The 22,531-nt window shown below is 41.0% G+C and overlaps 2 protein-coding genes across 2 annotated transcripts in view; both read left to right on the forward strand.

Annotated features, from left to right (window-relative positions):
* The first annotated feature begins 3,199 nt into the window (after window positions 1-3,199).
* On the forward strand, window positions 3,200-7,668 carry zpd (zona pellucida glycoprotein d). Its single transcript, XM_058646121.1, has 10 exons — window positions 3,200-3,381; window positions 3,526-3,577; window positions 3,667-3,774; window positions 4,987-5,195; window positions 5,292-5,449; window positions 6,604-6,718; window positions 6,820-6,947; window positions 7,020-7,203; window positions 7,289-7,394; window positions 7,547-7,668. The coding sequence occupies exons 1-10, from the start codon at window positions 3,361-3,363 to the stop codon at window positions 7,666-7,668; spliced, it is 1,203 nt and encodes a 400-aa protein (XP_058502104.1). The 5' UTR covers window positions 3,200-3,360.
* Window positions 7,669-8,497: 829 nt separating this feature from the next.
* The window catches only part of mmp15a (matrix metallopeptidase 15a), a 17,202-nt gene continuing 3,168 nt past the window's right edge, over window positions 8,498-22,531 (forward strand). Inside the window, exons 1-9 of the mRNA XM_058645837.1 lie at window positions 8,498-9,208; window positions 11,542-11,690; window positions 12,730-12,852; window positions 12,941-13,263; window positions 13,884-14,045; window positions 16,782-17,185; window positions 18,863-19,001; window positions 20,290-20,440; window positions 21,131-21,246. Coding sequence (XP_058501820.1) covers window positions 9,077-9,208; window positions 11,542-11,690; window positions 12,730-12,852; window positions 12,941-13,263; window positions 13,884-14,045; window positions 16,782-17,185; window positions 18,863-19,001; window positions 20,290-20,440; window positions 21,131-21,246 — 1,699 coding nt within the window. The 5' untranslated portion in view covers window positions 8,498-9,076. The remainder of the gene's footprint in view (window positions 9,209-11,541; window positions 11,691-12,729; window positions 12,853-12,940; window positions 13,264-13,883; window positions 14,046-16,781; window positions 17,186-18,862; window positions 19,002-20,289; window positions 20,441-21,130; window positions 21,247-22,531) is intronic.

Raw genomic sequence — 22,531 nt, forward strand, 5'->3', positions numbered from 1 at the left:
GTGTAGTTTTTACAGTTTCCTATGTTTTGTCCCGTAATTCTTACACACACAAAGCAGCCAATCATGTCTCATTTTTATTTGGAAATTATAGATTTTAACAGACACAAACACACACCTTAAATGGAGGGATCATCAGGTCACATGTTTGTCTTAAAAAAAAACAAAAAACATTTTCATCCTCCATCATCGGGTCTGTTTGGATTCTATCATTTACTCCCCTGGAATAAATGATAACCGAAAACAGTGACGGTCACAGACTGCACCTGCTTTGACCACAAACATCAGTGAATTCATGTTTCATGTTACACAAACAAAAAAATAAACCATGTCATGTTAAAAGAAACTACATCTGAGTCTCATCAGACTCTGGAAGAGAAGTATTTAGGTCAATTTGTTGCTAGTTATTGTCAAAATCTAATGAAGGATCCATTTTAGACACTTCTCTGTGGTTTGAATTGACAAAAATCACCATCTGCAGTCGATCTGAGTGTTGTTACAGCCCTGAACCACTTTTATGTCCACAGGGAGTAGTTCAGTGTCTGTGACACGACGACGGCTCCCCTGGCAGATGGTTGGTTGGTTAGCCTGAAGCTAACTGAAGGACTGGAAGGATATTTCTGTATCAGAGGGTTGATTTAAAAAAAAAAAAAAAAAAAAAATAGAAAGACAGTATTTTACTGAGTGGAAAAGCTTTCCTGATTTATGAAGCATATAAGCAGTTTTTTCCCCTTGAGAAGAAATACTTGGCTTACAGGAACACACAGGTGTATCCAGCTACAGCTACCAGCTTGGTAATCTCCAACATTTAGCAGTGAACACAGATTTCAAGAGACAAAAACGCACAACTCTTGCTCCCCCCCCACCACCCCCACCCCTCGGTTAATCCTGTAGCCCACATTCTCATGCCCTTCAGTCTGGCCTGAGAGAACACAGATGGAGGTTCAGTCTGTCTTGGCTGTTCCACATTACTGTACAGAGATGTTGAGTTCATTCAGGGTCACGCACGGATGGAGCTGAGCCAAAGTGCTATGGGATCCATGCTGTTGTGATCAAAGAGACCAAAGCCTGGCACTGATGCAGCACATAGTGCCAACATCCCCTGGTTTATATGAAAGTTGATGATGAGCCACTGATACACATCTGACCAATGAAGGCTGTAGTCCACTGTATTTTTCCTGTCTTCCTCGTGTGTTTGTGTGCGTGTGTGTTTTCAATCCCTCAGACAGCAGAAGAGCCGCCTCTCAGGTGTGTGTGCTGCAGCTGGTGTTGTGAATCAGGCCGATGACAAACACCTCAGATAACCCGGCTATTTCACAACACCAGGGTGGCACTGCACCACTGACGACGAGACCAAGAACAAAACGCCGTGACGCTGCAAAAGGAGATCATTTGCAAAAGGAGAGATTTTCCTTAGTGTCAAAATGGTTAACATGCATTTAAGAACCTGGAAAGTATTTTCAGAGGCATGTATGCAAACACTGGTGTGTTAGTAAATCTGATTATTATTATTTAATGGTTTTTATCGTCTCTTCACATCACTTTCTCTTTTATTCTCTTTTGATCATTTCATAAACTAAGCAACGTTAACCACCATCATCTAAACACATCACAACCTCCTTACAGCCCTGTATTTCTTTGACCTTTTATAAATACAATCATTCTACCCCTGTTTCTTTTAAAATACTTAAAAGTTTCATCAAATAAGATGAATGTATGAGATGTTTTCAAACTTCATGTTTATCATTTCGTTGACTTTACACCAATTCCTCTTTTGTACTGAATAAATCAAACAGACTTCGGTTTGTGACTCTTTGTTGAATATCAGTTATTCTGTGATTATAAAAAATATCTAAGTCATTCTTATGTGAGATCCATATAATGCTTAAGCACATATAGAGGTGTGTGAATTGACTTTAAAGCAAAAACATCTTGTTAATAATAAACATCGCTGGTACTGTTTTTTTATGCTGTTCTGTGATTTGTGGACTAGATTCTCTCTCTGTTTTCCCACTGTGTTGCATTTAAGGTTCCATAATCCCTCAGCTGTTTAATACTGGTAATTCAGTAGAAGTTAGTTTTTCCTGTCCATAAGCCTTTTTTAACCAGGAAGAATTAATCACATATTTAAGTGAGGCTTAAGTGAGGCAGCGTCACTAATGGCAAAGAAACACACACGTGTCAGTGCGTGACAGCTGCAGACCTGACTCTTGTGTCCTGACACAAAACAGACGTTTTTTACCAGGGGTCTCAGATTAAAATGACCTGAGGGCCACGAGCGTGTAGTCTGGTCAGAAAGCAGCTGTACAGTCGGTGTCTGTATTGATATGGAACAAAAAAAAACCTCATGTCTGATGATGTCTGAAAATATGGACTGTAGCCTCTGAGTGAAGGAAACACAGCGACCCACTTCATATCATTCCCTGTGGACATTTCCTGTCATACGCTCATGTCACAACACGCTGTCCCATCTTTTTACCTAAAAACATGTGATCCAAAATTGCTCACCTTTGAGATTTCACTTTAGTATGTTTAAAGGTACAGGGTGTAAAAGTTAGCAGGAAGTTAAGTTTGTCCATTTTGGGCAATTGTAAAAAAGAAAGTGCGACCTCTATAGAGCTGACCTGGCTACTGATATGAATATAAAAGGCTCATTCTGGATTCTGGTGTAATGAATAATATAGAAAAGGATTAGAGCCATATGAAAAATAGACACATTTCTGAGGAAAAAATACTTTTTTTTTCTTAAATTACAGAATACTGACTTTTATCTTCAATAATCTGACTTAAATCACAGAATATTGACTTTTTTCCTCAGAATTATGATTTTGTTTCAAAAAAGGTAATTGTACACTTTTAAGTGCTGCATATGTACAACATATTTTGTATAATTGAAGATAAATTGAGAAGTGATGATAAATTCACCTAAATTGTATAACACACAAACACACATAAATACAAGTACACAAATTATATTATATATATAATATATATATATTATAATTACAAATTACAAACTATAGTAAAAAAAATTATTTTTATATAATGTTAATCTATAACTACTACTACAGTTCGTTCAGATAGTTACACAATAAAATAAAGATGTTATATGAACAAAGAAAAACTACCTAAATACCTTATAAAAATGAAATATACATAATAATATGCACAGTGTGTTTGATTGGAGTTCCTCCTCGAGGAAACGTTAATGAGCGCGAGCGCTGTCTGTGGCTCGAGCTCAGCAGGTGTTCATGATTGATTAACAGCAGGTGTTGAAAACAGACGACAACAGAGAGGGCATCCGGTTTTACCGCGATTGTATTGTATTTAAAAACCACGAATTAAAGATATTTTTTTAGAGAAATGATCCAAATCGGCTTGAAGGTGAGTATGAAAAAGTAAATTATTGAAAAAAACAAGAAAAATGAGATACATGTTGAGCGGGTTTGTAGTCATAAACCAAATACTACATTATCAAACAGCTGACACAATTAAAGAGGAAAATATCTCATTTTTTTGTCGTCACAGCTGAGCGTGGTCCTCGTGCTTCTCCTTGGTTTCACGTGCTACTGTCTGGCAGGTAACAATGTTTACTAGTAAACATATAAACACCGTCATGTAATGATGATATTAAGTCGTGTCTTTGTGTGTGTGTGTGTGTGTAAGTAGGAATTTGCAGCGTGGAACACTGTAAAGACCCCACGCGATGTGCCATGACTAAAGACCGCAGACGCTGCAAATGTATAGTGGGCTTTTATGGCGACCAGTGTGAAAAAAGTAGGAAAAGTTATTGTTGTTGTTGTTGTTGTTTTCTTGCTGTGCATTTATTCACCAGTCACCAAACACCAGTTCCCATAAAATGAGCACCACAGCCATTTATTTTATGCTTTAAATCACCACTTTTCCCACAATTCTACCAGCGACACAAGCCAAAACAGACTTAAAATGTCAAAATATGTGGGCTACTGTAAAAAGATGGTGGTCCAAAACTGTGATGTTGTTTATTATAAGTAGATTTTTTTGCTTTCCTATTTATATTTTCAAACCTTTTCTTTTAATATAAGGGACAGGTCAAATGAAGCCCTTTGAGCTGTCCTGCTGTATATCCTGCTTAAAGGTCCAGTGTGCAATTTAATATACAGTACAACCCACAATATACACGTGTTTATCACATTAACATAGAAATAATTTGGCCTGCATTGGTATTATTGGCGCTTTTCCATTTTACAGTTCTGGCACTACTCCACTTGACTTGGCTATACTTGCTTTTCCATCAGGGATACCTCATTTTTTTTAGTACCTGCTCTGCAATGTTCCAAAGCGAGCTGAGCCAATACCAAAATGTGACGTCAACAGAGTGCCGTCATGAGCGTGAAGTCCGACGCAGGAATCAAAGTGAACAATGCCGAACTGTAGATCAGTTTAAAAAGCCTGAAAACATGCGTTAATCGCCAACATTTAGCAAATAAATATCTAAAATGTCAATATTCTGCCGTATTTAGCGACAGCTCTGTTGAAATCCGGCGATCGTGAGCCGAATCACGACCCGTTCAGCTGTATTTCAGTTCACTGACTCCGGTCATAGAGGAAGGACTGAACTATTCTTTTTTTAATTCTAATGATTCAGTACACTGAAACACAACTGCTCTCACAACCCCGCCCTTGTTAATGAGTTGCTATGGAGTAATTGAAAACGATGTGCCGGATGCCAAACTTGAGCAGAGTAGTGGTAGAACTGTATAATTTAACCTTACTTACATAAACTCCATGGGCTCAAATGTAGAGAAAGAGCATTTTTACACACTGGACCCTGAGATCAAATCCAAACTACTATAACGTAGCCTCCTCAGTTACAGTGGTTGTCACATTCAACAATCACATTGATTTTCTACTGAATTGACTCAGCAGTACATGCATGCTCTTATGTAAGGCCCTGCTTTAAAGCTGTATACATATTCATCGGCATGTTTGGGTTTTTTTTTTTTCCAGATGGAAATATTACAGTTTTGTGTGGGCGCGACTACATCGCCATCAGAGCAATTGAGGATTTCTTCAAGTACCATAACGTGCCGCTGGAGTCCCTGCACTTGCCCAACCGCTCCTGTCGTGCTAAGAAGGAGGTCCTCGACGGCGTGACCTACTACATGTCCACTGTCTCCAAAGAGACGTATCTAGTCTGTGGAGGCAAATCGCTGGAGGTACAACTGCACAAATTTTAGCTCATGTCTCTTTTGCACGTATTTATTAACGTTTCCTTTATGTTTCTTCTTCTTCTTCTTCTTCCGCACTTACAGACAAACTTTACTCACATCACATACGCTCTGAGCCTCCAGTCAGACCCTCAGGTCAGTGGTAACATCATCAGAGATCCAATCATCAAGATCCAATACACGTGTGTGTTTCCGTACATCAGGAGCGTCAGTCTGCCTTTCCCGGTCGTACCATTTTCCACGTAAGCAGGAAATGACACTGATGCCGTTTCTTTATCTATTCATGTTATTTTCACCTGGGTGTTTAAAGTTAATCTTTCCATTTAGGTATGTACAGTTAGATTTTATTTTGAACGTGCAGATTTTAGTCATCTCAAGCCAGAATGCCAGATTATTTGCTCTCCATGTATCAGATTGCAGACGGCATGAAAGAGCTTAAAGGTAAATATTTTGGCATTGAAAGAAGCAGGTGGACAGAAAAACAAATTTGAAACAATGACGACTGCAGTTTAATTGTTGTTTTGATTGTATTATGTTTCACAACCTACTGTAGATGTTAGAAATGATACTAATCTTTGCATTATTGAGTATAGGAGTTGATATGTTTGGTGTCCTGTAGTAATCCTCTATAAAGAGTAATATTGAACTGATATATCGCCAATCCTTACTCAGTGGATCAACATATGAGAGGCTGTAAATGGTTCCTAGACGCCCTTCTGTACAAAGGTTCATAGGGTTTCCATGGGTCCTTGAAATCCTTAAAAGGATGTTCTCTGTAAACCCTGAAGATGGTGGAGTGTGAACATCTCAGTTAAGATCGGTCAGACCAGGCATCGAGTCATGTTTAAAGTCACTTAAATCACCTGTTTTTAAACTTAAGATGGTCGTCTAGTCCGTCCGTGCACATGTCTAAATGCAATGAATTGATGCCATGTGATTAGCTGGTTCCATATTTGTGTTAACAAGCAGTTGAACAGGGTTACCTCTGGGACAGATTAAGAGCCAGTGGGCCTCCCGGTCCCTATAAAGACATCACATAATAACCAGTGTTATTTAGCTGAGGGGGCCCCTTTCAGATAAACCATAAATTTCTATGATTGAGGGCACCTATTAGGATACATCACATTATATTACCAGTGTTATGAAGTTTTAGAGCCCTATTGAAATAGGGGGAGGAATAACATCAGGATAGCAGACGCTACCCCTGTAATCAATCCATGGTGTACCTAATAAATTGGCCATATGAGATGACCTTATGAATCACCTGTAGCACCACAGTCTCACCCTCCTATCTGAATTTACATATTTTAGTCAGATAACAGCCTCCATCTCCATAGCAGCTGAGCATCAGTGCGTCAGGTTATTTTTTTCTCTGTGTCCTCTTGCACTGGGACAGTGAGATGGTGGTGCGCGTGGATGAGCTGGACGCCACGATACAGATGCTGCTGTACACGGATCACACTTACACCCAGGCTTTCGTCAGCGCCCCCACCATCGAACTCCGAGACGAGGTGAGGGAATGTTCCCGCTGATAGTTTATTGGCCTTTTTATTGTGTGTTGAATTGAGTGTTGGCTTTAAAAAAAACAATTGTTTTTTCTTCACGTGTGCAGGTGTATGTGGCCGTGACGGTGACGGAGCCGGCAGATTTTTTCCTGCTCCGACTTAACGAGTGTTGGGCCACGCAGACTCCCCAGCCCAACTCGACGGAGGGATTAGTCCACACTCTGCTTCAAAACGGGTCCGGTCAACAGTCTGCAATCTCACTCGCCATGAATTCAACAAATAACCGCCTCCGTCTCTTTTAACTCAGGTGTGTGAAAGACCAGACTGTCTCCTTTGTGAACGTGACCGAGGACGAGTCTGCACGTAACGGCGCCAGCTCCACTGTGCGCTACAGCTTCAGCATGTTCCGCTTCACGTCGGAGCCTCACAGTCTCTATCTTCACTGCACGGTGCAGCTGTGCGAGCCAGACGACCACCTGTCCTGCACACCTGTGAGCTCGCCCCTCTCACTTCACTTATGACCTGTACATGAATAGATTGTCATAACGTTGTCTCCTGTGTTTGGTGTCTTTACAGAGCTGTAATTCAATCAGTAAGAGAGAAGCAGTGAGAGCAAAACCCGCCCAGGGTCTCCTTTCATACGGACCCATCAGGATCGAAGTTCCAGACAGACCACAATCCAGTAAGCTTAATATAACCACACTCCCACTTCCAGAGATGGGAAGTGACAAAGTACACATACTTTGTCACTGTACTTGAAGCTGTAGTGCAACTTTTAGGTGGTTGTCGATACAAGTATGTATTTTATTGAATTTTTTTCAACTGTTTTTTTAGGCATGCTGACGATGGTGGTGCTTCCTGTAGCCGGTGTGTGGACTGTGGGCCTCATCCTCATCATCCTCATCACTGTGGCAAAGGCGGGCAGGCGGAGGCTTACGCAGACAGAGGAGCACTGAGGACAAAAATAAAACTTTGACAATAATCCTGTAATGTCCTTTTTTATTGTTGTCCAGACGCATGATTGAATGAATGAATGAATGAATGAATATGGTTTGTTTTGTTCTTGAAGAAAAAGAATAGGCTGAGTAACCTGTACAATTAATTAAATAATCCAGATAGACACAATGACCACAAAATCAAACAGCAGGCTTTTCAGAAACATAACTAAAAGTGACACGTACATGTATGAGCTTGTTCCATAGATTTACAGTCTTCAAATATAAACCGCTACAATTTCCTTTTTAATTTAAATTTATTTTTTAATACAGACTGGAAGGCCTTTGTTCACAACTCTAAATATTCATTACATTTTCAGATGCACAATATCTGGATATTGGACCTAATTGAATACACATGAGTATGTATTAAAGTAATTACTCACTATGAATTTAACCTTTAATTTAATGTAAAATATTGATTCTTTTCAATATCAATTAATCAGGGTTTTTTTTGTCTACAAGCCAAAAATATTTTGTTTTTGTAGTTTGTCTAACATTTTAGGTTAATATTACAAAAAAGAATTACTTAAACTTCTACCAAAGTAATTTTGCGGTAAGATACTTTTACTCATGTATCCCTTTTAGGTACTTTATACAAGGCTGTTTTGAATCCAAACTTTTTTTGTGGCGATCACGGCCGTTGATATTTAGCTGCAGTTCCGTCTGTTACCAGCAGGTGTCACCCTGACGCGGCTCTGCACTGTTGTTAAGGAGAAGCAGCAGCAGGAGCAGGAGGAGGAGGAGGAGGAGGAGACTGTTGACTGTTCTCAGCACAATGATTAGAAAAGTTGACTGTGGCTCTCAGCTGTTTCTCTGACTGTGATCCGGTGAAAGTCAGTGTGACCTGAGCAGAGTCACAGCTGATACAGTGTTATTCAGCTCTGATGTCACTGTTCCTACACCAAGGTCAAACACTTTTTAACTTTTGAGGCTCTTGGGGCTCTTGTTTTTTTTCTGTTGTTTTCGCTCGGGCGCCTCTGGAGTTTTACAGAAAGTGACGAACACTTGCTGGGTTCTTTCTTTTTTCTTTTCTTTATGTGTGTCATCTTGCTGACCAGACCAGACATTGTGGACTTGTAGAAGGACAAAGGACGCTCATATCTCTGCTGGAAGCAGCTGGAGGTTTTTTCTTTTTACGCCTGAAAGGAAATCACTGAAGCGCCATGAGGCTCAAATCTGAATGGATTATTATCTCCTTGTGATTGTCTGAACACGCCTGCACCAGTGTAATCTGCTGTTACTCCTATCTTTTATTTTTATTGATGTGCAAACTCCAGTAATGATCAGATAAGACGGAAGTTGTTTGGACAGAGAGAAAATCCCGGCACTTCTTTTTGTCTCCACGTCTGAGGAGCACGGGCTGCACATGATGAAGACTATGGCGTCTCAGCAACCATGGACACACAACATCATCATCATCATCATCACCACATTGTTGTCCTGCTCTCTGGTTGTGTGCAGCACAGTGACAGAGGAGGAGGAAACCTTCAGTGCTGAGGTACAGTATATGAAGCTGTCATGTGTTTACAGGTGTCACATTACAAGGAAACTCTCTTTTAAATGATCTTTCTTATTTAGGACCATAGTTCACCACTGGTGCACAAGCTTCCTCTGCTGGTACTTGGAGGAAAATCAGAAATTACTGTTCTCCTGTATAAATTAGGGTATGTGATTGGAGAAAATAAAACAAATAACATCAAAATGATAAATTATTACCTTACCTGTGGCTCCATCTTAATCTACTGTCACTACACCAGTGTGTGAAGTATATGTGAGGAAGAGGAGGAGGATGAGAAAGCAAATTATCTTATTGGGAATAAATTTTGCCTCCTGTGAAAAGTCTGTAGCTGACATTGCTCGTCATATTTACACCACTGTATTTTACAAAGTCTATTTAATAGATAGCTTTGTAAATGTGAATATTTCCCTATTTCTATGCTCCGTTTAACAAAGAAATTATTAAAACTGAATCTTTTTGCTTGGTGGACAAAACAAGACATTTAAGAACATCACCATCATTTCCAGGTTAGGGAAACACCGACCAAACAAGTACTCGATTAATCGAGAAAACAATCGACTCATGAATCGCTTAATCGTTAGTTGCAGCTCTAGTTATAGGTGAAAGGAAGTTATAATAGGGTTGAGATTATTATTATTAATAATGTGCTTTCATATGTAAATGTTTATACAGTATATACTGACTTCAGCTCTACTGTAGGAGGAGCTTCACTTCACTTGTTCTGTGGACACTTGTGTGAATGTGCTTGCTCAGCACTAGCATCAGATGGGTCAAGACTTGTCATGTTATGAAGACACGGTCATGAAGAACTGTCCTCGTATGTGATGTGAATGCATGTAGTATGATTCTGTGCGTGTGCATGTGTGTGTGTTTTGCCCCCGGCCCTGTGTTTGATTTGTACATACATGAGTATGAGACAACCTGTGGTGTTGTTTTTGCTGTGGAGGCTGTTTTAAAAGGACACATCTTTAAACTTGACAGAGACTTTTCTTCTTCTTCTTCTCCCCCCCCAGAGCCATCGTCCTGTTTACTCAGCGACGTGGCTCCACACACTTCATTTTACTTGCAAAGAAAAACATCAAAAGAAAGAGACTTTTAGTTAGAATTACACATATGCAGAGCTTAGTTTATTGACATAGGGTTTAATTACTGTCTAGAATGGTCTTAGATTTCCTCTCCTTCTCTCCTTCTTGATACTATCTGATCCTTGTCCTATCTTGGCTGTCAGTTGCAAGAAGGAAAAACAAACAAAACAAACAGGAATGTTGTAATGTTAATGGGATCCATCTGTTTTGTATTTCTTCATTCTGTTTTTCCTTTAAACTTCATCAGAGCTGCTCGTTCCTGAAAAACAAAGAAAATAATGCCTCCTTCATACACATCGTATACGTCAAGGGTGTCAAACTGGCGGCCCGCGGGCCACACACGGCCATCCAGTGGATTACATGCGGCCCATCACTTAATATAATGTTATTATCAAAACATGGCTGACGACCTCCTCTTATTTTAAACACAGCGTGTGTGACCGGCTGCACAGTTCTGCATGTTTTTATGATACGTTTTTGATAATAATAGGTTAATTTTGCATTTTATATACAGTATACAGTATTAGGGGTGGGAATCACGGGGTTTCGATACACGATACCAATAATATCGCAAATACATTGATTCTGTGATAATCAACATATTGCAAGACAATAACATAGAAGCAGATTCATCACAGTATTTGTCTAACTGAAGAAAACAAAACGTTAATGTGAAAAGTGCAGGATTTCTATGTTATTTATTCACAACATAGAGAACAAAGTGCATAAAGTCTATGTATTGAACGTGGATGGATCATCTCTTAACGAGCTTTATCCACCGTTATCCAGCTGTAAACTCCCTCTTCTTCAGCCAGGTAACTTCCACCCAAGTTTCTCCTCATTCATTTGAGCAGCGCCACCACGAGGAGACATGAAGTAGTGACGCCCGACGAGTGAAACTGGCAGAGACTGTTTACTTCAGAGCGTCTTAATTTGTTCATTAAAATATTGATATTTGCCCTGGTGTATCAGTTATCGAGTATACATTATTCTATAGCAAAACAACCACTTTTATTTTTAAAATTCTGCGAAATATCACCATGAATGTCTTTATTGCGATCATGATGGAATACTGTGTTATAATTTTACACTTGTTGAGCAGACAAGAAGTTCATTGGCCCCCAGGTCATTTGAGTTTGACGCCCCCTGACATACGTCCGACATCACCTGCATGTGAAACAACTCAACGCAGAGCAAACTAAGTGGGAATCATTGTCTTCTCCCCAGGCTTGGCTCCGTAGGTTTGGCTACCTGTCTCAGGCGAGCAGGCAGATGTCCACCATGCAGTCGGCTCACATCCTGTCCAACGCCATCAGTGACATGCAGCGCGTCTACGGGCTGGAGGTGACTGGACACATGGACCCCGCCACTGTCGCGTAAGCAGCTCCGTGTTGTGTAGCAGTGCTGTGTTGTGTTTTTTTCGCTTGATGTCTTCCTCACAAACATGTGGAGTTTTGTCTGCAGTGACCACAACATGACACCAGGGACTCTGTGGTGTGTTTTAAAGGCTTGAAGGAATTTGTTTTTCGTTTTATTTGTTTCTTTTGAAAATTAGGTTTCTCAAAATTCTGTTGTTCCAGGTTTTTTTTTTCCCTCTCTCCATGTATGCCACTCCACACGGAATGATACAAGGCCACAAGTTTTAGTTTGAGCCTTCTGAAGATACCCCACATCACAGCAACCACACATTTGCAAGAATTATGTTCCCAGATTCACATGTTCACATCAACACTGACAAGTGGAAATGTTACAACTCTTTATAACCTTTTTTCCACGATGATGAGATTTTATTTTTGCTTTTAAATATCATCTGCTCACTAATGAGTCCGGTCAGACTATTGCATCATATCCTTATATTCACATTGTGACCTTGATTGAATCTAATAGTCCATTGTTTTCATACTGTAAACTGTGTGTGGTTGAAGGAGACGTCACATGTTTTTAAAGGAACAGACTGTCATTTGGGGAAATGTTTTTTTTATTGCCATGAGTGAACATAAGAAGTGTGATACCACTCATTTGATACTATAAATAGCTGCTGGTCAGTCTAGCTCTGCATGACAACTCGAAGTGGAGTACACCAGATGACACAACTTTAAAAAAACTCAGTGATCAACATGCAAGATAAGCAGTAATTCAGTGTATGAGCTTTGTCTGCTCTGAGGTTATTAATTCAATGTATGGAAATCAAAAGGTTGGGAACCACTGGTGTAGGTGTAGGCTACAGACGCCTGCTTTCCTCCTATATTTTTTCTACAACTTAATCAATTGATGCCTGTCAGGACCTGAAGAGGATTTCAGCAATTAGAAACCAATTGATTTAAAGATAAATCATGTAAAATATACTGGAAAAAAAGGATTTGAGGAAAAAAATCTGTGTTTACAGTTTGTGTTTTTGTGTGTTCGCCTGTGTAGAGCCATGCGTCGGCCACGCTGTGGTCTCCCCGACAGAAAACCAGAGGAGCCTGGTGAAGGTGCAAGAAGGAAACGCTACACACTCACTGGGCAGCAGTGGGACAAAGACCACATCACCTACAGGTTAAATAGTAGTGGAATAAACGTGTCGATAAAATAAAGCAAGTAAAGCAAAATAACTTAACTGTGTTTTTTTTTCCTGTGGCTTCAGTATCATGAACCAGATCGTCCCCTCATCGCTGGGAGAGGAGCACATGAACAGAGCAATCCGTAAGGCCTTTGATGTGTGGGGACGGGTCACCCCGCTCACCTTTGAGGAGCGGCCTGTGGAAAACAACATGCACTCCAACAGCAGCCAAACGGAGCTCGCCGACATCCTGCTGTTGTTTGCCTCTGGCTTCCATGGTGATATGTCCTTGTTTGATGGCGAGGGGGGGTCATTGGCTCACGCCTACTATCCAGGACCGGGAATTGGTGGCGATACACATTTTGATGCTGATGAACCCTGGACGCTTGACAACCATAATCCTGAAGGTCAGCGTTTGTTGAATTATGTGGGAACTGAACCTGAATCGGTTTCTGGTGCAGGAATGACATAACCAGAGGGAATTTGATACCATTGATCCAAAATGAATAATATGTAAACCTCTAATTATCTTTTTAGTTTAATTTAATCCCTTAGTTTTATTGTTCTCTGGGTCGTAATCGCTGTAGTGTCATCATGATTTGCTAAATTGTGGAACAGCTCAGCTCACACTGAGTGTTTCAGCAAAATTGGACAGTTTATTATTATTATTACTTTATTTATTTAACCTTTATTTTACCGCGCAAATTAATTCTTATTTACGATTAGCCTGGTAAGTGCCAGAAAACACTTACTTAGGTGTAAGGGAAGAGGTGTGAAAACAAAAGATGCAAACATCAAACACAGTAAAACAGTAGCTCACATGTAATTGAAAGTCTTTAGAAATGTAAAACTGTGTCAAACGTGTACAATGAACAATAGAGTATGAGTTATATTATTTACATGGTACTTATTTGAATGCAACTTTACGTTAATAAATATCATATTATGTATCACGTTGTCTTCGTTTAAATTGGATATTTCAAACGCATAATCCCATATTTCACCCGTGTCATTGTCTGTGTTGCAGGTATAGATCTGTTCCTGGTTGCCGTCCATGAGCTTGGTCATGCTCTGGGTCTGGAGCACTCGGATAACCCCAGTGCAGTAATGGCTCCTTTTTACCAGTGGGTCGACACAAACAACTTTACACTGCACAAGGATGACGTCAAAGGAATACAGTACATATATGGTGAGATTCTGATGCACCTCTTTGTCTGCAGCGTCAACATCATTGAAAGCTGCTCTTGACAAAATCTGGATGTCATAAACTGATCACATGTGGAATTTTAATGGTAATATTTTCACATTGGGTCTTTGTAAAGAGACTTTTCTCATTCTATGCATACTGCAGTAAGAGCAATTTTTCTAAAACAAATGCATAAAAATAAGTTAGCAAATACATCTCTTGGAAATGCTGGTATATCTATTCAAAATAATATTAGCTTTGTTCATTTTCTAAATTAATCGAATACTCAGTTTTAATGATATTCTTTGTTGTCTGGAGCAAAGAAATCAGAAAATATTCACATTTAAGAAGCTGAAAAATCTTAGAAAGTTTTAATTACTGGAAAAAACTCAAGTGTAATGAATTGTTGCAGCCCAAGACTGGATAGCTAACACCTAGCAAAATACCTTGATATGTTTCAAAGCTCAGGTTTAGGCTAGGCTAGCAGTTTTGCTAAGTATTGGCTATACTTGTGTGATACAAAAAGATAACACCAGCTAGGAGCTGTGGTGAAATCATTCCTGACCCAATTTTCAGGCCTTGTGTCACTAATTCACACTTTATTAGTCATTATTTATGCTAGCAGAAGACCTTGATATGTTTCAAAGCTCAGGTTTAGGCTAGGCTAGCAGTTTTGCTAAGTATTGGCTATACTTGTTTGATACAAAAAGCTAACACCTGCTAACAGCTGTGGTGAAATCATTCCTGACCCAATTTTCAGGCCTTGTGGCATTAATTCACACTTTATTAGTCATTATTTATGCTAGCAGAAGACCTTGATATGTTTCAAAGCTCAGGTTTTGGCTAGGCTAGCAGTTTTGCTAAGTATTGGCTATACTTGTGTGATACAAAAAGCTAACCACCTGCTAGCAGCTGTGGTGAAATCATTCCTGACCCAACAGGCCTTGTGGCACTAATTCACACTTTATTAGTCATTATTTATGCTAGTAAAAGACCATTTTTGACACTGTGAACAAAGCAGTTTTGGCTTTGCTTGTATGATACCAAAAGCTAACCCACTTACGAGCAGCTGTGTTGTATAAACAACGTGTATCCGCGTGACAGGTCAAGGCCTGTAACTAAAACATACTGTGATTATGGTCGCGTCCTTTAATTTCCTCGGTTTTAACGAAACAACTGATGTCTTTTCAACTCGTTTTAAAAGAATCCTCTTTGAGGATTTTTATCATCTTCCGGCCGCTGTGGCGACAGAAATAGTCTGACAGTGTCTTGCCTGAGGACAGTGAACAGGGGACAGATGGAAAGTTTTTTTGATGTTTAAGATCACAGGTTGCAGATATGCAGTACGACAGCTCTGGTTCAAGGTTGTATCACAGAGTCGTACGACATCTGGAGCCTCATCAGAGGAAGACAGGAAGCCAGAAGCTGTGAGGAGATATAGTGGACCTCACTCGACACAGCATGTCTGGCATGCCATTATGATGTTATCATGCGTTTGCTGAGTGAATGGATGGCATTGTTAATAGACAGATAAGAGCTTTGTGTGTGTGTAACAGTGTGTGGGTGTTTTCCTACAGTCACCCTCTTATTAGAGCTGTAATTACAGCTCAAACAGATGTGAATTTATCACCTACATTGTTTACACTGTGTTTTTTTTTTTTGCTCCAGACAAAAACATTCAGACATTTTCAGTGAGGAGAATCATTTCCATTTTTAAACATATTTATTTACTGTTCATTGTTTTGTCTTGGTTACGTCTGTGGTGCCACATAACAGAAGAAAAAATCTGATTCACTTTAAGAATGTGGTATATGGTTTAGTTTAAGAAAACCCCAATTCCCCACACACCCACACAATCCTGGCCCTATTGATATGTCTCCACCCAATGTCTGCATCAGAGGGAAGTTCTGGCAAAGCAGTTTTCTGCTGTAAATGCTGTCAGGTAAATATTTGCAGTGAAATTATACAGTAGTTCCCTTTATTAAACAGATCAACTATAAATGATGGTGTAGAGGAAAGAGCTGATTTCTACTTAGGATCTGAAGGCTAGAACAGTGTAAACTTTGTGGGTGAATAATAAACATTTGTGCTCTCTTGTAGAGGTATTTATGTAACAGCAGTGCCAGTTTTTGATCATCAGATACTTGTGTTCTATCTTTCACCATTTGAATTAAGAGTCAACATGTGTCTGTACACCAGCTGAAGCTTCTATAGACCCTTTGATTTCTTAACAGGAAACATTTCAAGCACAATATCTGGAGAAGGGCTGGTTAAAATGCTGCAGATGGCAAGTTTCTCCACTTATCCATGTCTCTGTCTAGCAGCACTGCAGCTTTGATTTATTCGTACTAGATATATTTTTGGTTCAGAGTAAGTCAGTGCATCTGCGAGGCCATCAGCTGTCTGTCGATGTTACATAACTCTGGCTGTTTTCCTCTCTTAGCAACCAGCACGGCTCCTCTTTGTAGAGAGCAGCAGCACAGGCACAATCAGTCAAGTGAGCTTATAGCCGCTGCACAAAATGGAAAAATACTTTCTCTTTGTGCGAGAGGGAGATGGAGAGGGCACTGTGAGGAGAATATGAAAGAGCAGGAATAAAAGAAATGCCACAGAGACACATTGAAGGGGTTTATTTAATCTCGGCTGGAACTTGTTCTTTCCCTTTGGCCTCCGTAACTGTGATTTCAAGTCTTTAATTTTCTTATTTTAAACACAAACATTCCATGTTTTCCTTCCAAGGTCCTCCTCTCGGCGCCGACGCTCCACCCACTACTCCTCACACTCCTGATGACTCTCCCACCTCTTCTTCACCTCGTGAAGATGACATTACTTACGCTTCCCCCACGGACCCCAAACCTGAGGCACCTAACCCAACACCGGCCCGTCCAGAGCTGACCCCCAACCCTACCACAACTTTGGCTCCCCCCACTTCCACTACAACTGTCTCAGTGCGTGAGCCCGAACCTGTCACCCCGCGGGTTAGAAAAGACATCCCTCCTGCTCCACCTCCTCATCCTCCTCGGCCCCCTCATCCTCCTCCTCCTCCACGTCCTCCCAAAGTGCCGGACAACCAGGCCCCTGACATCTGTGATGGGGACTTTGACACGGTGACCATGCTGAGAGGGGAGATGTTTGTTTTCAAGGTGAGAATGACAAAACAATGACAGTGTTTGCATTGGATTGGGTGGTTAAAACAGGGTGCCCACAGATCCTTGAATTTTGTGCAAGAAAGAATTTAAGTTGATAGTTGATATTTAGGTAAATGTCTCCATGGTTTCATGCGTCCTGCGTTGCTTGATGTACGTAGACAAGGCAAATAATTGTCGTCTCTCCGTTGAAATGCAAATTCCAAGATCTCTGTCTCACCAATGAAAATGACAAAGACTGACTTGTTGAACTCTTACAAGTTGCCCTCCCATCTTAAGCTGTGTCAGCACATTCAGTCACTGAATTAGAAGGAATTGGTCCTGGAAAGTCCTTGAATTTGAATTAGGTGTCAACCAAGGTGTGGGCACCCTGTTAAAAGTTGCACCCACATGTTGTTGATTAGTGCCCTGGTTCCTGGAAATTTTTCACAACCCTAACACCTAACGTTTACAATCTGTGAACTCACACGACCCAGCTTTGAGCCACAACAACAAGAAGTTGCGCAAGGGAAATTTTTTTTTTATGTTTGATGAAAGATGGCAAAACATCCATCCATCCATTCATCCATCCATCCATCCTAGGAGTAGAAAGGATAGATTTCTGGTTTAGAAATGTGCTGTGTTTTGACATTTGGTTTGGTGGAGAACATCTGGGGAGACATATGTGCAGTTTTTATTTTGAGTATTTGCAGTGTTTGGTAGAACATCTGTACAGGGTCTGCAGCCTGGTATGTGGACTGTTAAATGTTGGTGGTGGCTGATTGTACATGTATATAAGCTCGAGGCACATGTTCGTACACTCCGAGTCTGGTTCAGTCAGAGATTTCTTCCCGTTGGAAGGGAGATTTTTTTCTCTCCACCGTTGCCAAGTGCTTGCTCATTGTGTTCCCGGGTCGGGTTTCTCTCGTGCCTTAAGATAATGAATGGTTATGAATCGGCACTATACAAATAAGACTGCATTGATTTCAACTGAATAAGCTAAAAAACTGTCAGTATTTATATGTGGTGGGGCACCATTCATGGATGCCCAGCCCAAATGTATCCCAATGGGCTCATTGTATTCTATTCTATTATGCTTAGCCTTTGAGGTTCTCAGGGGAAGCTAGAACCAATTCCAGCTGACACAGGGTCCCTGGATATGTCGCCATTTCATTGCAAGGGTGTTAGAGGAAATGTACACTCAATCTGCCACTTTATTAGGTACACAGAACACCTAATAAAGGTGCTTCAAGCTTTAGTGTGTCGTGCATTCAGTGATTTTCTTTCGTCTGCAGACCTTGGCTGTAACAGGTGGTAAGTTGAGTCATTTCAAACCAGTCTGGCCGTTCTTTTCTGACCTGTAGCATCAACAAGGCATTTTATCGCACAGAGAACCGCTGCTTGCTGTGAATAATTTATCTTTTATGGACCTGTAAATCCACCAGGGATGGTTGTGTGTGAAAATCCAAGTAGATCAGCATTTTTTGAAATACTCAGAGCAGCCAGTTTGGCACCAACAGCCATGCCATCTACATTCACTTTTCTTCTTCATTCTCATGCTGTTTCAACTTCAGCGGTTTGTCCTAACCATGTCTACATGTGATGAGTTTCTGACATTTGATTGGCTGATTAGATATTTAGCTATATAGTAGCTTTTGAGTTTAAACATCATCTATTTTTTGCCTGCTTTTCCAGGGTCGTTGGTTCTGGCGCGTCCGCAGAAACCGAGTTTTGGACAACTACCCAATGCCCATATCTGTCTTCTGGAACGGTCTGCCAAACGACATCGACGCTGCCTATGAACGCCACGACGGCAAATTTGTCTTCTTTAAAGGTACGTCAGAGCTGTGTAGTGACGATAAAACTACAACATCACGGCCTCCATGCTGACTTCTTAAGTAAAGCCTTTCTCATGGAGTGCGGTGAGCATTTTTTGGTTTAGCGCCTTTGACTACAGGCACGACAGAGGGTCATTTTCACAGCTGCTTTTCCTTGTGCGAATCTGAGGCCATCATGGAGTGGTTAAAGTGTGTGTGTGCCCCATCACCACAAAATGGAGAGAGAAACACACATTTACTCTTTGATTTGAATTGTTCAGAGTGGAAGGAATCAGTGCAAACTCAGCATTTCAGGTTTTTCCTCCACACACAGTTGTGATTCATGAGGAGACGGTCGTAATTAAACACAGCTATAACTTTGTAGCTGGCACACACACACACACACACACAAACTACATGAATGATTCACTGTTTTAACAGTCTGACAATATTGCAGTAGAAAAAGATGAGGTATTAGGTTTGTGTGCATGTGTATGCGACTGCCTCACGTCATTGGTTGTGTTGAATGAGGTCTGTGCAGTATGGCAGCTGCAGCTGGCCCCAGCACGACTCCTAGTCCAGCTGAGGCCTCAGAGGAGAGGTGGAGGATTGCATCAGCCTTCTGTGCACTCCACTCGCTGCTCCACATCTGAACAGCTGCACAGCTTTCACTTTTACAACGAGGGCAGATGGCGATTTGTCATGCATTTTGCAGGCTTCTCTGTGCGATCGATCCCAGCTTCACTCCCATGAACATCATTATTGCTGCGTTTGTTTTTTCCATCAAATTCTTGGGAGCTTTGACAACAGCTGCTTAAGCTAAGGAGACTTGAATTGTGAATGCATCAAAACCTGCAGAAATGTTTGTTCTATGAAGCAGAAAAAAGTAATGTAGCAGTAAAAGTCCCATGAGCTTAGCAACTGTTGCTAATTGCATTTTGTTGCAATGCTGCAGGACATTGGCAATAGATGTGGAAAGTGGCTCTAAAGGTTAGGGTTAGGGGAGGAACTGGCTTCCACATATGGAAAATCAGTGTTATGCCAACCATTTGTACCTTGTCCATCCTTTCCACATTTCTACTCGATGTGAGTTAACCCCATGACAAATGGCATATGCCAGACCATTGCTTTTTCTCCATATGTCCATGATTGTTTTGGCCCTGTGTGTTCCCTCTTTGTTTCTGTTTCTCTTCACTCGTTTGAATCTCATGTTTCCATTCTCTGAGCCAGGTAAACAGCACTACTATACTGTATGTACCATTGTGTCTTTACAGAAATATTTAGTTTTACACTTTGTCCCTGCAGATGATAAATACTGGGTGTTCAGGGAGGCTGATGTGCTGCCAGGATACCCACAGCCCATATATGAGTACGGACGAGGAGTTCCTTCACAAGGGATTGACACGGCCATCTGGTGGGAGCCCAATGGACACACGTACTTCTTTTCAGGAGACAGGTATGTCAGATTACCGATACATTTCCAGTGCTAATGTCACGGAAATATCAGGATTCTTGGTTTGGAAACTCGAGCTTCTCAATCACTTTATTCCAGTACATCCAGAAAATAGAGGGAGTCATTTATGGGAAATAGTTGCAATGCCCAATCCCTATCACAATGCTGGGGTTCAGCAGGATACCCTCGCCTCTCTGTGAAAGGTAAACAAACGCAGATCCACTCAGTGTGGCGCACGTGCAGCCCCGGACATCTGAGGGCATCACAGACCTGTTATTGCTCAATCTTGTGTGGCTCAATTCCACTTGTCCCTCTAAGAGGTTGGACACCGACCGCACGGTGGCCACGTAACGTATTTCGCATCACTCCATCCCCCACAGAATCGAGGAGGAGCTATCAGTCTGTCAATCCTTTTCGTTTCACAAAGTTTTCAGGGAAACAGAACATGTCAAATATTTAGAGGGCCCTATCCCCCTCCACTTAACGACAATAGCACGACCCCATTTCTCTTAAACCTGGAGTGAAACCCTCATAAATGTTACTGCTAACACCTGTGTTTGTCCTGCTATTTCACGTCGACAGATATATGCTGTGAAAAAGGCCTGTTACAGCAGATTTATTCAAGACACACACTTAATAAAATGTATTTTTCTGACCTTTTGTGAACCTTCTCTATTGCACGTCTGTGTGCAGGTACTGGCGATTCAACGAGGAGACCCGCATTACAGACGGTGACTTCCCCAAACCAATCAGCAGATGGGGCAGGATCCCTCCCTCGCCCAAAGGAGCCTTCCTCAGTGATGATGGAGGTAAAATAATGACTTAAAATGAGGCTGAAATGAAACAACAAACACCAAAAGCAGGAGTGAGTGGAGGTGGAGTGAGAGACGGAGTGCAAGGTTAGAGGGGGTGAAATGAGGTGTGTGGAAGACAGGGAGGGAAAAATAATTACATTTGGGTCTGGTTAGGCTGGAGCAAGCAGAGCAGAGAGGAGAGTGAGAGGATGAGAGACAGAGAGAAAAGAGGAATGAGAGCTCTGGTTTGAGGGTTGGCCCGTTCTTCCTGTGGAAATTAGATTTGCGGCAAAGCTGCTCTGAATGCATTCTCCTAACATTCAGATCTTATCTCCACCCACACTGCTTATAATGTCACTGCAGTCACCACACAGCCACATTTACACCCAGAACACATTCTGTGTGGTTCAATTGTACATGTCATTTACAATGTTTAGTCTACTGATAAGCACAGAATATCAGTTAATGGCTTTTAAAAAAAAAAAAAACATTTACACACACATTTAATATATAATTAGTTGTTAAACGTCTGAATCAGCTGCGTCGGACCAAAATGTGGGAAAGTTGCGGCGAGTGCAAACACTAGGCCGCTCCCCAAAGATGCATTCCTGAGTCTGCTTTTTGTTTACACAAAAGATGAACTTAGTTTTACCTTGTCAAGAAGACAAACAGTAAAGTGAAGCAGGCAGTTCAAATCAGTGCAAATCTGTCATGGGACTCAACCAGGTCCAGTTCTAGACGGCTCAACTGCCAGACTTGAAATCCTGTTACCGGAGCACATTAGGACTGTAAGCTATCATTTTATGCATTTAAAACTGAAGTCATGTCATCTAATAATACAAAAAATTAAAAATGCTTTTTGGGGAATGTAGCAGGATGCTTCGGTGGAACATTTGGAGCATTTGGTCCCGTGTCGCTGCCAAGAGACGGGCCTGGCTTCAAAAGCTTTGCTGAAAAAGAGTTGATCATATTACAAAAGGATTACTAGAATCCCACTTTCAGCTGAACCAGAAATGATTCAGCCTTTGATGTGTGGTTTTTTTTTCCACTTAAACCTAAAAATACTTTCTGTGAAATCAGTCTTTCACAAAAAAAATGATAAGAAACAGTTCAGTTCTGTTTCTCTAACACACGTTGACATGATGGCAATGTGGCAAACTCTGCTGTTGTTTGTTCTTCCTGACGTTCATGTAGAATTTTAGGAACTTGACCTCCATCCCAGCATCCACCTGTGGGTTCTTTGACCTGCAGTAGAAGGGGGGAGGAATTATCTTCTCTGCTCACTCCATGAGCTCCAGCT

The sequence above is a fragment of the Solea solea genome, chromosome 12 (assembly GCF_958295425.1).
Source record: "Solea solea chromosome 12, fSolSol10.1, whole genome shotgun sequence".
NCBI classification, from domain to species: Eukaryota; Metazoa; Chordata; class Actinopteri; order Pleuronectiformes; family Soleidae; genus Solea; species Solea solea.